At 44.7% G+C, this 13,929-nt stretch overlaps 1 protein-coding gene across 1 annotated transcript in view; it reads left to right on the top strand.

Moving 5' to 3' along the window:
- DNAH9 (dynein axonemal heavy chain 9) overlaps positions 1–13,929 on the top strand; it is a 210,999-nt gene that overhangs the window by 27,808 nt on the left and 169,262 nt on the right. Inside the window, exons 16-23 of the mRNA XM_026120616.2 lie at positions 364–560; positions 656–1,080; positions 2,745–2,967; positions 5,342–5,508; positions 5,873–6,743; positions 8,787–8,917; positions 10,103–10,229; positions 13,235–13,387. Of these exons, the coding sequence (XP_025976401.2) occupies positions 364–560; positions 656–1,080; positions 2,745–2,967; positions 5,342–5,508; positions 5,873–6,743; positions 8,787–8,917; positions 10,103–10,229; positions 13,235–13,387 (2,294 nt within the window). The remainder of the gene's footprint in view (positions 1–363; positions 561–655; positions 1,081–2,744; positions 2,968–5,341; positions 5,509–5,872; positions 6,744–8,786; positions 8,918–10,102; positions 10,230–13,234; positions 13,388–13,929) is intronic.

Below are 13,929 nucleotides of genomic sequence, written 5' to 3'. Positions count from 1 at the left end.
CCCTTTTGATTAGCTGAAGAGCCTGATCTCTTTAAGGCTTCACCCAAAGCATTTTTTTCAGTCCTTGAATCATTTTTTGTCTCATCTGTTCTCCAGCATCTCTTGCGGGTACCAAAACAGCAGCTCGTTTGCCAGCATCTCCTCCATGTTGTGTGCAGGCATAATGTCACTGGAACCAGTGAGCAGATGTCTGTTACCAGATCCACCTTTTGGTCCTTCCCAGACAGGCTATCACCAGTCATTTTTAAACGCCTATTGTTTTTGTGAGGTAAAACATGTATGTCTTGTGGTGGGGTGTTGCTTATGGGTCAAGATCATTCTCCCTTTGAAAGAGATCCCAGCATCTCTGTTTTTCCCTATCAGATCCCAAGGCAGGACTCGCTCCCTTGTTTGAAGTGCAGCTGGATTTGGTGGTTCCAGATTTGATATTTCGTCCCTCCCTAGACCCCGGCACAAATGATGGCTTCTATGACATGATGGAAAGTCTTCTCAGTGACATCTACCGGATCTCATCGCTGATGCCCAGGCTGGCTGAGCACAGTGGTTTCCCTCACTATCAGGTCTTTCTTGTTGTGGAGCCCCTTTGTGCTGTGCAGCAGTGCACAGAGTTATCTGTGCGGCTCCCAACTCGCTGTGCTTTCCTGCCCTTTCCTAGGCCGACATGGAGGACATGGCTGATCTAGCTGACATGCGCCATGACCTGATGGAGCGCGTGCAGACCGTGATGGTGGCCTGCTGCGATTACCGCAATTCCTTTGACCACTACTCCTACCTCTACGGGGATGACAGAAAAGAGTTCATCCGCCAGTTCCTCCTATACGGTCATGTCCTCCCTGCTGTAGAAATCGAGGCCCACGCAGAGGATGGAGTCCCTGAGACTCCTCCCACACTGCAGCAGTTCAGAGAACAGATCGACTCCTACGAGAAGATTTACGAGGAGGTGAACCGCATCGAGCCCATCAGTGTGTTTCACAGCTGGATGAAAATTGATGCTCGGCCTTTTAAGGCGTCCTTGCTGAACGTAATTAAAAGGTGGAGCTTGATGTTTAAACAGCATCTCATTGACCGTGTCACACACAGGTAAGAGCTGTTCGTGCCTCCTCTCCCCTGGCACCTACACTGAGCAAAAGGGGTGTTTCTTTTCTTGGCTGGGCTTTATTATTTCAGAACTGATCACCAAATACACCAAAATAGGAGCAAGGGAAGGGGGCACATACTCCATGCCAACTCCATCACATCCTCTACAACTTCCATTCCCTGCTCTCTGCAGGGAACTTGTATGGTTGAGTGGGTAAAACAGAAAGAGTTTTAAGGCCTTGGTACCTTTAACATCGCACTACCAGCTCTTCTTGGAACCTGCTGTTTGGTTTTAGATGGGACATCGGTTTGTCTGTTCATCCTGATTCACCTAATCTAATCTGTACTAGGGCTCTATGCTTTCTTTGTTGAGTTTGATGTCACCCACCAATAAAGCTTCATTAATACCATGAGATACTTATTGTATTTCTAAATGCAGTGCACTCTGTAAAAATGTGCTTCAGGCTGGCTAGTATGAGCAGTCATGGGAAGGTTATAGAAAGGAGGGATTTGGGAAAGAAGTTTTGAATTAACATTTGTTCTGTGATCTGAATAGCTGCTCAGTTGCTCACCTGGTGTGGGCTAATGTGTCAGGTGATTTATTTGAGCAGTTGTAACTGAAGGATGTTGCAGGTTTTGGATGCTTGCAAAGAAATAGTTGCAGGCAGTTGTGGTGGCGAAGCCTGTTGTGTGTGGTAGACGATATGACCTCCTGTGTTTTTTTTCAAGGCCATAATTCTGATAGATAATTTCTGTGTGAAGAGGTTTTTGTATAGCTTTAAAAATAGGCACTTAAGAGTTCACACTAAGAGTCTGTGACCCAGCAGAGTCAGAAGTAGGTAAAGAATTTATTAGGTAAAGAACTTAAGGATTTATTTTGACCCAGCAACATCCCCAGAATTTAAGCAAGTGCTTAAAAAAAATAAGTATTTTAAGAACAAAATAATGGCTGTGGTGGAAAAGACTAAAGATCCAGTAACCCAGCACCTCTTTTTGGACAGTATCCAGATGAGTTTCTATGAGGAGATGAGTTTAAGAACAGGGCAGGCAGGTAGGGAAACTTCCCCAGGATACTCTCCTTGTCTCTAACAACTCGCAGCTCAAAAACTTTGAGAGCCAGAGGTCATGCCTTTTGTATTTAATACTCTTCATGCCTTTTTTTTCTTTTTCCCTCCCATGAATGTCCAGTTGCTTTTGTGAACCTCTGTAAATTTTTATTATCTGCAACCTCCTGGAGCAGGCATTTCCTCTGTTAAATTGAGTGGAGTATGGAGAAGCATCTCTGTTTGTTGTAACTTTGCAACCTGCTAGTTTGGAAATCTTGAATTGTATTCCTGTATTGGAAGTAATTCCTGTATTGGAAGCAATGAGAGATTTCAAACTCACTGACTCCAGACTACTCTGGAATTTACAGGCCTCTGTCATATTCCTTATCAGGCGTCTTTTCTCCAGCCTGAGGAGTCCCCACCTATTTGTTCCTTGCAGGAATCTGTACCATGAAAACTGGAGTTTTAATGCCCTTAGCATGTTACCCTGCAATGGGCAGAGTTAGCCAGGCCTTTTCCTTGTTGATTGCCCATGTCAGTTCAGCTGCCTGGAGTAAGGCTGATAATGTGTTTAAATATGAACTTCTCTTATTGTGTATTTTCCTGCTTTGTATTATATAGCTTGGCTGACCTTGAAGAGTTCATAAAAATTGCTGATAAAGGTTTGAGCAAAAAGGTTGAAAAAGGAGATTATGATGGTTTGGTGGAGATTATGGGTCACCTGATGGCCGTTAAAGAAAGGCACCGTGTCACTGATGAGATGTTTGAGCCCTTAAAGCAAACCATCGAACTGCTGAAGATATATGAGCAACAGCTGCCAGAGGAAGTCCATAAGCAACTAGAGGTGGGTGAAAACTTGTGATGGATGTACAAACTCTCCACGTAGTAGCTGTCAAAGAGAATGTGAGCTTAAAGCACAGCAAGAATTTTTAAGACCTTTCTCCCAGTCATTAGAGGGCCTCAGTGAATAGTATTTTGCGATTGTGGGATGTGTCTTAATAGCTCTGAATTTTGGAGTTATACTGGGATTTTCTTTTAAAGCAGAGATTAAGCCTTTTGTTATGTATGAAAAACACAGAATTGCCTGCTCCAGCTCCTAGTGGTTATTCTTGAAAAAATTAATGCATTTTCAAATACATCTGTTAATTAGGTTGAATTATAATTATTTTTAAATAAGCTAGTTCTTGGCAACTGTGGAGATGGGGAAGATAATGTTGGCAGTGGAGGTGCCTCTTCATAGGACTTCAGTCCTCCCCGTGATCTGTGATGCCAAACCTGCTTGATGTAGAGGACATTACTGGGAGCAGGTTATAAAAGTATTTTGGCATCGTTCCACATCCGGCTCTGATGAATCAGTTTCCCTTATGGAAGTTCTTTCCTTTCTGGAAGGGGGTCCATGAGATGGAGGTTAGAAACGACTGCGAGGTGCCCAGCCAGCGTGGTGGATGGGTGACAAGCATGGGGAACAGATGAACACCCAGGGTGATATTACAGTGGAGAAGTGGCTGCATGCTGATGAATACCCTATAGGTATTAGGTGCTGTGGGCAGTGGGGTCTGTGCAGGGCACAAGGTTTAAAGCAGAGCCTTTATGAGAGATGTTTCTGCCTAATGCACCTGTACAGCAAAGGCTCCGGTTCTCTGCCGCGTGGTTGGATGGGAGCTGTGTGGGGTTAGCAGTCCCCTGTCTTCCTGCTTATGCAGCCATAGTCTGTGTGTGACTGGGTCACCAAATCTGGAAAAGAGGTAAGGGTCCTAAAGGTACTTAAGTTCCTAGAGACTCCAGCCTCATTATATAGCCTCTGCTGTGGGGGAAAGGGAATCCATGAGGGAGGGAGAGGATGTGGATGCCGTGACTACTGTCCAGCCACAAAACATGGTGCTGTAGGGAGCCCAGGTTTGCTAATTCCTGTGCCTGAGAGCTGCTTACCTTGTGCCTGTTTGTGCAGGTACATTCAAACAACTGATTTATTTTTCCGATAGATGAGATGAGTGATGCAGGGCAGCCATTCAGATGTAGGAGATGCCAAAAAGAAAAAAATCATTTTGTTAAGTGTCAGCTGTATCAGTAGTTGAATGTTGATTCACTCCTGTATATAGTGGTGAAAACAGAAATAAGTTCCTCTGAGTACTGCTCCCTACCACGTGGCTCCACCATGGCCACAGAGATGGACATGCTGAAGCTGGAGGTCTGGGTGAGAAGGACAAGGAAGCGGCCCCGTGTGAGCCCTGCGATGCTCATGTGGCTCACTGGATTATGGTTTCAGTTGATGCTGAAATGCAAAGTGCCAGAAAGAGCCCCTCAGAAGAGACTGACCCCTCTCTGGCCATCTCTGCCTCTTCAGAGTTGCCTCTAGGTTATTTTCCCTCTCTGGACAGTGCTGGTAGCTCTCTGTTACTCTCCTCACCCACAGACTGAGAATAAACTTGAAGTTTTTGCTGTAGGTTTGCAAATTGCTTGGGGAAAAGGGCTTTCCAAGAGGAAAGCACTGGGATCCAAGGACAGTAGAGCCCTTGCCTGATGTCAGTGTGTCTGTGATGACGTTATGGCCCAAGAAGTTACGTGAAAAGAAATAAAATCCCTTTCTAAAGAAGATGCCAGATACAGTAGACTGATTGTCAGAAGTGCTGAACACTTGCAGATTGGATGCAGACCTGAAAACTAAGCCCATTTTATTTAGTGCTAATATTAAATACACAAGTTGGAGGGATTTGCCTCAGAGATCTCTCCGGAAGTCGTTCTGGTATAACATCTTCCTCTGCTGTAAGAGCTGTCAGGAAATCTCCCAGGCTCTGTTTCTTAATTACCTTGGAGAGGGTGGCTGATGCCATGAGCTGGCTTGCCCGGTCTCTCCTCTTGCCATCAGCCTCTCCCAGGAGACACTGGATCCAGCTTGGTGTTAGGATCAATATTCTTTATAGAGCGCTGAGCCATCATAGGACCCCAGGATCTATTCTGGCGCCCCTTCTTCTGAACTCGTTGAACACACTTTTAAAATCAGAGCACATAGTTATAAAGTGTCAGTGGCTTCATCTTCAAAACTGTGAATTGTTTTATCCTAAATTTTGCATTTGGCCTTCATGTCATGACAAAACTTCCTTACAATTTTAGATGTAGAATCTGTTGCTTTTCCTGTCTTGTGATTATCCATAAACAGATAGATATATCTTATATCAAGTGGAAAATGCTGTCTACCAGCATTTAAATTTTGCTTGCAGGAGCTGCCAGAAAAATGGAACAATATAAAGAAGCTGGCGATAGCTGTGAAACAGCATGTGGCTCCTTTGCAGGCAAATGAAATGACACTTCTTCGCAAGAGCTGTGCAGCATTTGATGTTCAACAGCATAAATTCAGAGAGCAATTTCGGAGAGAAGCACCATTCAGGTACGGGCAAATTAAACGTCACAGAAGCCCAGAGGAAGAAAGCTTTTACAGGGTCATCTGTAGGTGTCCTGAGGACATATGTTCTAGCGCTTATATACATTTCCTACCTTCTCACAATGTTATATCTGTTATATCTGGAGTGTGATGCCCCAGGAATACTGTCTCGTGTTAACAAGAGATTGAATTTGGATGCTGAGTGTGCAATACCTCTTTAAGGTGGTGTCTATAATGCCACATGGAAGTACCATCAATGTGTAGTATAGATATTTCATCTCTGCTTTGTCTCTTAGAGGCACTGCTTGTTTTATATTTTCTTTAGAAACTGTTACAATATCACTTGTGAAGAATAAACATTTCTTTCTAGGTTTGACACTGAAAAGCCTTATCAACTGCTGGATGCAAAGCACATTGAGATTAAACAAATGGAGTCAGCCATGACCTCGATTTATGAATCAGCTGGTCTGTTTGAAGTCATGGTTCCAGATTATAAGCAGCTGAAGCAGTGTAGGAAGGAAATGTGTCTTCTTAAGGAGCTCTGGGATATGATTTCCGTTGTAAACTCTAGCCTTGGTGACTGGCAGAACACTAAATGGGTGGATATTAATGTGGAAAACATGGATCTTGAGTGCAAAAAGTTTGCAAGAGAGATTCGAAATTTGGATAAAGAAATGAGGGCGTGGGATGCTTTTACTGGGCTGGATGGCAAGGTAAAGAACATGCTGACAGCCCTGAAAGCAGTGGCAGAACTTCAAAATCCCGCCATTAGAGAAAGACACTGGAATCAACTGATGCAGACAACGGGTGTAAAGTTTGTGATGGATTCGGACACCACGCTGGCTGACCTTTTGAAGCTCAACCTGCATAACTTTGAGGATGAGGTTCGTGGCATTGTGGACAAAGCAGTGAAAGAAATGAGTATGGAGAAAGTCCTGAAGGAGCTAAAAACAACCTGGAGCAGCATGGACTTTCAGTACGAACCTCACCCCCGGACAAACGTCCCTTTGCTGAAATCAGACGAGGAACTCATTGAAACTTTAGAAGACAACCAAGTGCAGCTGCAGAATTTAATGACATCCAAGTGTATTGCTTTCTTCTTGGAGGAAGTGTCTGTATGGCAAAAGAAGCTATCCACTGCAGACTCTGTCATTTCTCTCTGGTTTGAAGTGCAGCGTACGTGGTCTCACCTGGAAAGCATATTCATAGGCTCGGAAGATATACGGATGCAGCTTCCCGAGGTATGAAAACCCAAAGTCCCATTTTCCCCATTTGGAAGGGGCCTCCATTGTGTGAAGTGGGATTATCTGTAATGTCACGTTCCCCAAAGTGCAGCTGTCACCCTATCTCTGGAGGCTCCTGTAGTGCTACAGTAGTTTCCCTAGTGCTGACCCAGGATGTTTTTGTCCTGTAGGTAGTGCTTGAGCCACACGGAGAAGCTGATTTTCTCCCCTTCACTGTTGCCTAGCAAATATGGGGTTACTGGAGGCTGCACATGAGTGCGAGACTGTTAGCTTGGTTCAGTGCTGGAGGCAGGTTCCCCGTTTCCTCAGGGACAGGGGAACAGGGATAATTACACAGACATTGCAAGTCATCAAAACAAAGTCAAGTCAGGCAGCTCTGGCAGTATCCTTTTCCATGCCTTTAGTGCTGGTGCAGAGGGAGAGGAGCTGTTTTCCCACTTGTGCTTTAGAATCCAGAACAAAATTGTCACTGGTGACCTCCTTCAGGGTGTCTTAAGGAGTCCAGCTTCCAGCCTTATTCCAGATTCCCTTAATTACTGAGAAAATTCACCAGGCTGATTCATGGCTCTGCTGGGCCACCCACACCCGTGCTGAGGGACTTGCCTTTCGATCTCAAGTGAGCCACGGTTGACTGCGTCTCTGCTTTCGCCGCTCGTGTGCGGTGGCAGGTATCACACCTTAAGCTGAGCGGGGGCTGTCCTCATTGACAGCGCTGCTGTCAGCCCCAGTGGACCGAGACCAGAGACAGAGGTGTGCACAGCGCAGTGGCATCCTGGTTATAGAGGACGCTGTCTCCATCCCTTTGCCCTTGTCTGCTTGACTGGCAGTGCTTCAGGGCTAGAACTGTTCCTTCCTCTGCTTTGGAAAATGCTTAGCATGCCCCGGTTATTGGGCAATATAAATAGGTCCTAATAACCAGCCCAGATCGCTAGTGCCCCGAAGACTATACCATGTGCCAGAAAGCTGTTAACATCCAACAGCTATGTGATGGCATGTGTGAAATCGCTTCATGATTTAAATCTACATCCTGCTGGGCAGCTGTCTGCATCTCAATACCAGCCTGGCAAGTGGCACAAATCAGCAGCTTCTTCCCTTCAGGACGAAGCTCAAAGCCTCCAGAGACTGAACCCCTTTGGGATGCACCTGGGTCTGGGGAATATGTGCCGGAAGAACGTGGGATGCACATCTGGAGGCTGCTACGTACGTTGTGTGTAGGGAGGACTCCAGTCTCTAGCCAGAACCTCGCTACCAGTCTCTAGCCAGAACCTCGCTACCAGTCTCTAGCCAGAACCTCGCTACCAGAGCTGAACTTGGGTTAAAGTGGAATTGTTACCAAGAAAGCTTGGAGCGCTTTTATTCAGCCTTCTGGCTCAGGAGGCCTGACTTTGGAAGAAGGGAGGACCAGCAGCATTTTGAACATAGCTTTATTTATTCTTCAGTGATTTGCTGCAGAAATTCTGGGTCTCTATTAGCTAGAGAACATATTTGTCAGTGTGCTGTTCTGCTGACAACGTGGGATTTCCTGGGTCTTACTCAAGGCAAGGAAGGGCTTTGCTCTGCTAGTGTGGTCACCCATTTCGGGGATGGGGACTGGGGACTCCTATGCTGTAGTGGGAGGGGAAGAGCAAATTTGCATGAAGTCAGTAACCTTTCCCCTGTAAGAGAACATCTGCTGCTGTTGTGGCCTGGGAAACTTGGTATTTCCTCTAGACGTGGGAGAGGAAGAATTACAAGGAAACATTTGAAGGGGAGTCCAACTCCACAAAAAAAAGGTGGTCCTAGGGTTTAGCTTCTGCATGGACCATTTTATCCATTGTCCCTTTGGGATACAGTGACAAGGAGACGAGTGCCTAACTGGAGACTTGTTTCAGCCCCATAGGTGGAAAAGCCCTGCTGAAATGTTGGAAAGACCCAAGGCAGGAGGGTCTCTCTACCGAGAATCTCTCTCCTTACCCCAAAGCTGGGCAGTAGCCAGACAATGGGATCATTCAGCAGAAAATGGGGTGTTTTATTGTGTATTCTCTGTATTGCTGTTTGTAGGACTCCAAACGCTTTGAAGGGATTGATGTCGATTTTAAAGAACTGGCCTATGAAGCTCAGAAAACCCCAAATGTCGTTGAGGCCACCAATAAACCAGGCCTGTCAGAACATCTGGAGGACATTCAGAGTAGGTAGGTAAAACTTCAGTCCTTGGATTTTGGTAGACGCTGCGATCAAGTCTGTTAAGTTTATTTATCCTGTGCTCGATCCTTTCTTCCTAGACTATGCTGGCTTGTTTGTATTCACAAGTCACAGCACTTCCGATCTTTCTTGAGTCTTTTTATTTGTGATCCATCACCTTAAAGCCCCTGAAGTGCAATCTGGCTTTATGTATGCGCTAATTCTTATCCTGAATATTGATGAATATTGATTCAAGATGAGAATTTGCGTGCATACGACGCTAGGCATTCAGGAAGTTTGAATAACACATGGCCTCACTGCAACCCCGAACATAATGTGTTAGATATCTATTTAGCAGTCCAAGCAGGGATGTCTGCAACAGAGCTGAGTCTGTGGTCTTTTAATTTACAAAGTTATCACTGCATGTATGCCCTTGACACATGGTATAACTAGACTCTCTGTTAAAGGCCTTAGTGTCCTGAGATGGATACACTTCTCATTGAACATATGAGCTAGTCTGCTTGGAACACGTTTAAGAACTTAATATGAAAGCTCTCTTGTCAGTAATAAGAACTATCCATTCAAAATAAAGCCTTTTTTAATCAGATAAGGCCAGTATTCCTCACAGAGGACTAACTGCATGTTATTTATGAACTTTATAAGCGGAGCAGCAGTTTAGCATGTAAACACTGAAAGATTGATTTTCTATTGCAGCAAACAAGTTTACTTTCATTCAGGCTTCTCGAGCACAAAAAGCTGAGTAGATTTGAATCAGACTTTAAAATACAGCTCTGTAGAATGACAGCAGCTATGGGGACCTTTATCCCAGTGCAAAATCACCTGCGAAAATTACGAGCTTGTCTAAAACAGTAGGTCAGACAGCAAACCCTTTCCAACCTCTTCTCCCCCTTTCGTTTCTACTTTTTTTTATGAGGCTCCTTTGGCTTGGAGCTCCTTTGGTTTTGATCCTTGTGAGTAAAGAGATCTAGGAGGAGCAAAGTAGGCACCCACTAGTTACTATGTACTCTGTTGCCCTATTCAGATAATGCTTTAGAGGACCAGTCCAGAGGCTAAGCTTATACCTGGCATAACTCCTTGGTAGGGAAGAATCTTCTTGATAACACAAAATGCAGTGTAAAATGTGAAGAGATATTTATCTGCCTGTCCTGGGCTGTTTATCTGCTCTGTTTCCCCAGATTGTCTCTCTGTGAGAAAGCTTTAGCTGAATATTTGGATATGAAGAGGTTGGCCTTTCCCAGATTTTACTTTGTTTCTTCTGCAGATTTATTGGATATTCTTTCTAATGGTACCAACCCACAGCTGGTAAGCCTTTCACTGTGTCCCCTTTGCATTTTCAAACTGTCAGTGATGTCATGGTGAAGGACTCTGTGTTGGGACTCTCCTGTAGCTTCTCCTTGCTTTCTTGAGTGCTTTTTCTTCCACCACCCCTTGATTTAATAACAGTTCTGTCACAGCTGGCCTTCCTGTCATCTCTGAAAGGCAGCATGTGCACTGTACGTTGCCCTGTCTAACCTTGGTGATGCTTGCAGATGGTTCTGAAAGCACTTCACAGAGCAGAGCTCGTCTGTGTTTTTGGCGTTATAAAAAAATGTTTTTGTGCTGGAATACAATGAAGTTAGAGGAGACAGTCTTTCACGAAGATCTCAGCCAAAAATTCTTGCTGACTTTGGATCCCCAACCTGGGATGCCACCGAACATCATCTGAGAGAAAGACTGAGTACTCAAGAGACAGATTGGGCACTCAGATGTGGAGGTGTTGACCGCTGCTAACAACCTGGAAAGGTCCCTTTTTGATACAGAAGAGACATTTGCTATTTGGGCATTGCTTCCTTCATCCAGTACAAAGACCTTTGAGATCCCGTGGCTAGAGGGGAAGAGAAGAGCATGCACTGGAAGAGGCAAGAGCTACTGATCAGAAAATGGCCAGGACCAAAGCAAGCAAATAGATCTCTTGTGTTACCATCTCTGTGAAGCTCAGGGACTGGGCTGGATATCAGACCTTAAAAGCGTGAAGACCTTCTTGACTGTCCCACCGAGGAAGCTTCTTTTCCCCAGGCTGGCTTTCTGAGGGTGGTACCTGTGTGGCTGATGTGGGGGAATTACTCTAAATGCACCATCTCCTTGTTAACTTTGGTAAATTGCTAGATCCTACTGTGGAAGAATTTGTAATAACATTTCTGTTTTGGGAAATGACCTCATTGTGCTCTTGTCAGCATTCCCCAGTTGAACACAGACTTTTCTTGTCCTCTGGTAGGCAGAGTTCAGAGGATTCAGTCATGAGAAGTTCTGTAGAAGCTTTTGCATCAAGAAACCTGCATAGCAGCATTAGGGTTAATTATTAGTGCTACAGTAGTTGCTGTCACTGGCTCCTATCTCTGGCAGTTCTGTGCTCTGGCAGGTCTTGTTTAGGATGTGTGATTTGTTCTGAGTTATAAAACTGATCAAAATTTTCACAGCAAAATGAAGAGTATGAAGTAAGGAATAAACTCCTTATTCCAGCTTTCAGTGGTGGATAACTTTACCTGCTCTATGAAGCTTTTCATCTAAGCAGATACATGTGTTCATGAATGAAGCAGATTTGAATGTACATTTTGGAAATGCTGCTGTTTGCCACTAACCTTTAACACTACTTACAGCTGTCTCTGCTTCTGGTGATTTCAGCCCTCAGAGCATCACAGATACATGGTTGACTGATACTTAAAATGGAGAGAAAAAAAGTGCAGGAAGCAGATAGAAAAGGTGCTGTGTCAAAATGCTTCATGGAATAAGAAGAAATTCCTGGAGTTTTCTCTGTTATTTGAAACTATTTGCAGTAAAATCAAAGTAAATGTCAAGTGGGATCATACATGGATACACTCTTAGCCTTTCCATTGTAGTCTCAAAGTCTGTCTGATCATTCCTAAAGGGGGATTAAATACACAACAATATTATCCTCTTGAAGTTGGTGTTGAACTTGTGCCGACTCGGGTGTATTCAGCGCTCCTATAGCAGTATTTCATCAAACTCTGGAATATGTCAGAACGCGTGCTGACTGGCTAAGGTGTGGGAGCGGGCTGTGGGGATTTCTGAGCAGAAGCTTCTAGATGTACGAAAAGGTTTCTGTGATTTACTCAAGAATTGAAAGGAGAGATACTAATCTGGGGAGATGCTGAGTATCGTTGCTTCTTGGATCAGAGAAGAGGTACTTAGCACTTTCCAGAACTTGGCTGTGCTTGGAGGTGCATAAAAACATTACTGAGATAAGCCGCCTGCAGCACTGCCTGTACTGTAATCCTTTGTGAGTCAGTGTGTCATAATTAAATGGACAAGTCCACCTGTCTTGCTCTGAAAGCATCGGACCACCAGATGTCTCAGGTGGTTCTCTTTTCTCTTTCCACCTTCGGCAGTCTGGTTGGGCTCTGTCTCCCCATCCCTTGCTGTCATAGAGGGAGGCAGCTCCTGTCTGATACCAGTCTGTGAATTGACCTTTAGTTTGAGAACATCAGTCCTGGGAGAAGCCCACCTTTGTCAGTGGTTGCATGTGACACATGGAGTGATTGAGTTGTGTGTTATATAGTGATCTGGAAGAAGCTCTGATGACCTGCTGAGCTCTCACCAGAGAGATGGCAATGTTGAGAACCCATTGAAGCAATTCTAACGCTTTCTACCTGTTGGCTTTTCAAACTCAATCGGGCGTGAACAAGACAAAACTAAATTATTCTTCTGCTTCTGGAAGTGCCCCTTAAGACAAGATGGAGGGTTCACAGAAGGTGTGGGCTGTTGAGCTGCTTACTGTGAGTCTTGGGCAGAAACAGAGGCCTTTGTTCTCCCAAGAGGAGAATTTGGGGCTTTTCACTGGCACATAATTGATTTCTAGTAGTGAACTTTCATCCTGAGGAAATACGGGAGTTTCACAGCAGCCTTCAAGAAAATTCTGCAGTGTGCTGTGAATAGGATGAGTTAGAGTGATGGCTAAAGACCTTTCATCTTTACATGTAGGGCAGTGGGGATAGGATGTCATGTAACGTTTTGGATGTTTACTTTCTGTGGTGTTGTCTTGTATGGGAGATTAGCCAAGGGGGAAGCGGGACTCATTAAGGTGTATCTGCTTGCTAGGAAAAGTAGAAATAAATGAAAGTATTGGGAGGGACACAGGTACAGAGCAAGAGGTTTGTGACAACAATGCCCTGGCCATACATGAAAACATAGTCCTATTAAGAGGTTTGGAGCATGCTTTTTGAATATGACTGTGCCTGTGACATGCATATGGTGATGTCAATGCTGCTTGTCCTGTCGTGGTCACTTTTTTGATACAATTCCTTTTGCAGGTACAGCGTCATCTTTCCAAACTCTTTGACAACTTGGCCAAGATGAAATTCCAGCTGGACTCTGAGCAAAAGCCAACCAAGATTGGCTTGGGAATGTACAGCAAAGAGGAAGAGTATGTCAACTTTAGTGAGCCCTGTGATTGTAACGGGCAGGTGAGATGGAAGGCCCTGACCTTGTCCATCGGTATTATCTAGTGGAGTCTGCTCTCCTGCCCTTTGCCTGGGCCTTGCACTGCCCTTCCACCATAGTCCTGCTCCCACTGTGGACTGGTTGTCACTAAAGTGAGGCATAGGTCTCTCAATTCACAGTGAGGGTGAGGGCTGTGACCTTTCTCCTGCCTTTCTTTCTTTTTTTTTCATTAAATTTTCTAGTGGATTCCAAAGTTGGTCTTATAGCTTGTACAGATAACCTGAATGGGGGGGGGGAGGTTTACAGATAGTAAGTAGACTAAACTATTCCATAGTACCTCCACAGAGGCATCTTTTGCAAAAGAATGCTTTTTTCTTGTTTTCAAATCCTCCTTCTTTGATAGGAAGAATCAAACTGCTACTCAACTGCTACTCGTCCCTGTAGTCGCACCTTTCTCTAAAGAATGTATAGGAAGCTGAAATACACAGTATCAGCCACTGAGCTGCCTAGCAATGGAGCTTGCTGCTTTTAAACTGTCTTCTCAGTGAGGATTTTGCCTACGAAA

This window comes from Dromaius novaehollandiae, chromosome 18 (genome assembly GCF_036370855.1).
Source record: "Dromaius novaehollandiae isolate bDroNov1 chromosome 18, bDroNov1.hap1, whole genome shotgun sequence".
NCBI lineage: Eukaryota > Metazoa > Chordata > Aves > Casuariiformes > Dromaiidae > Dromaius > Dromaius novaehollandiae.
Note: the sequence above shows the minus strand (reverse complement) of the source record. Positions and strands in the feature narration are given on the sequence as shown.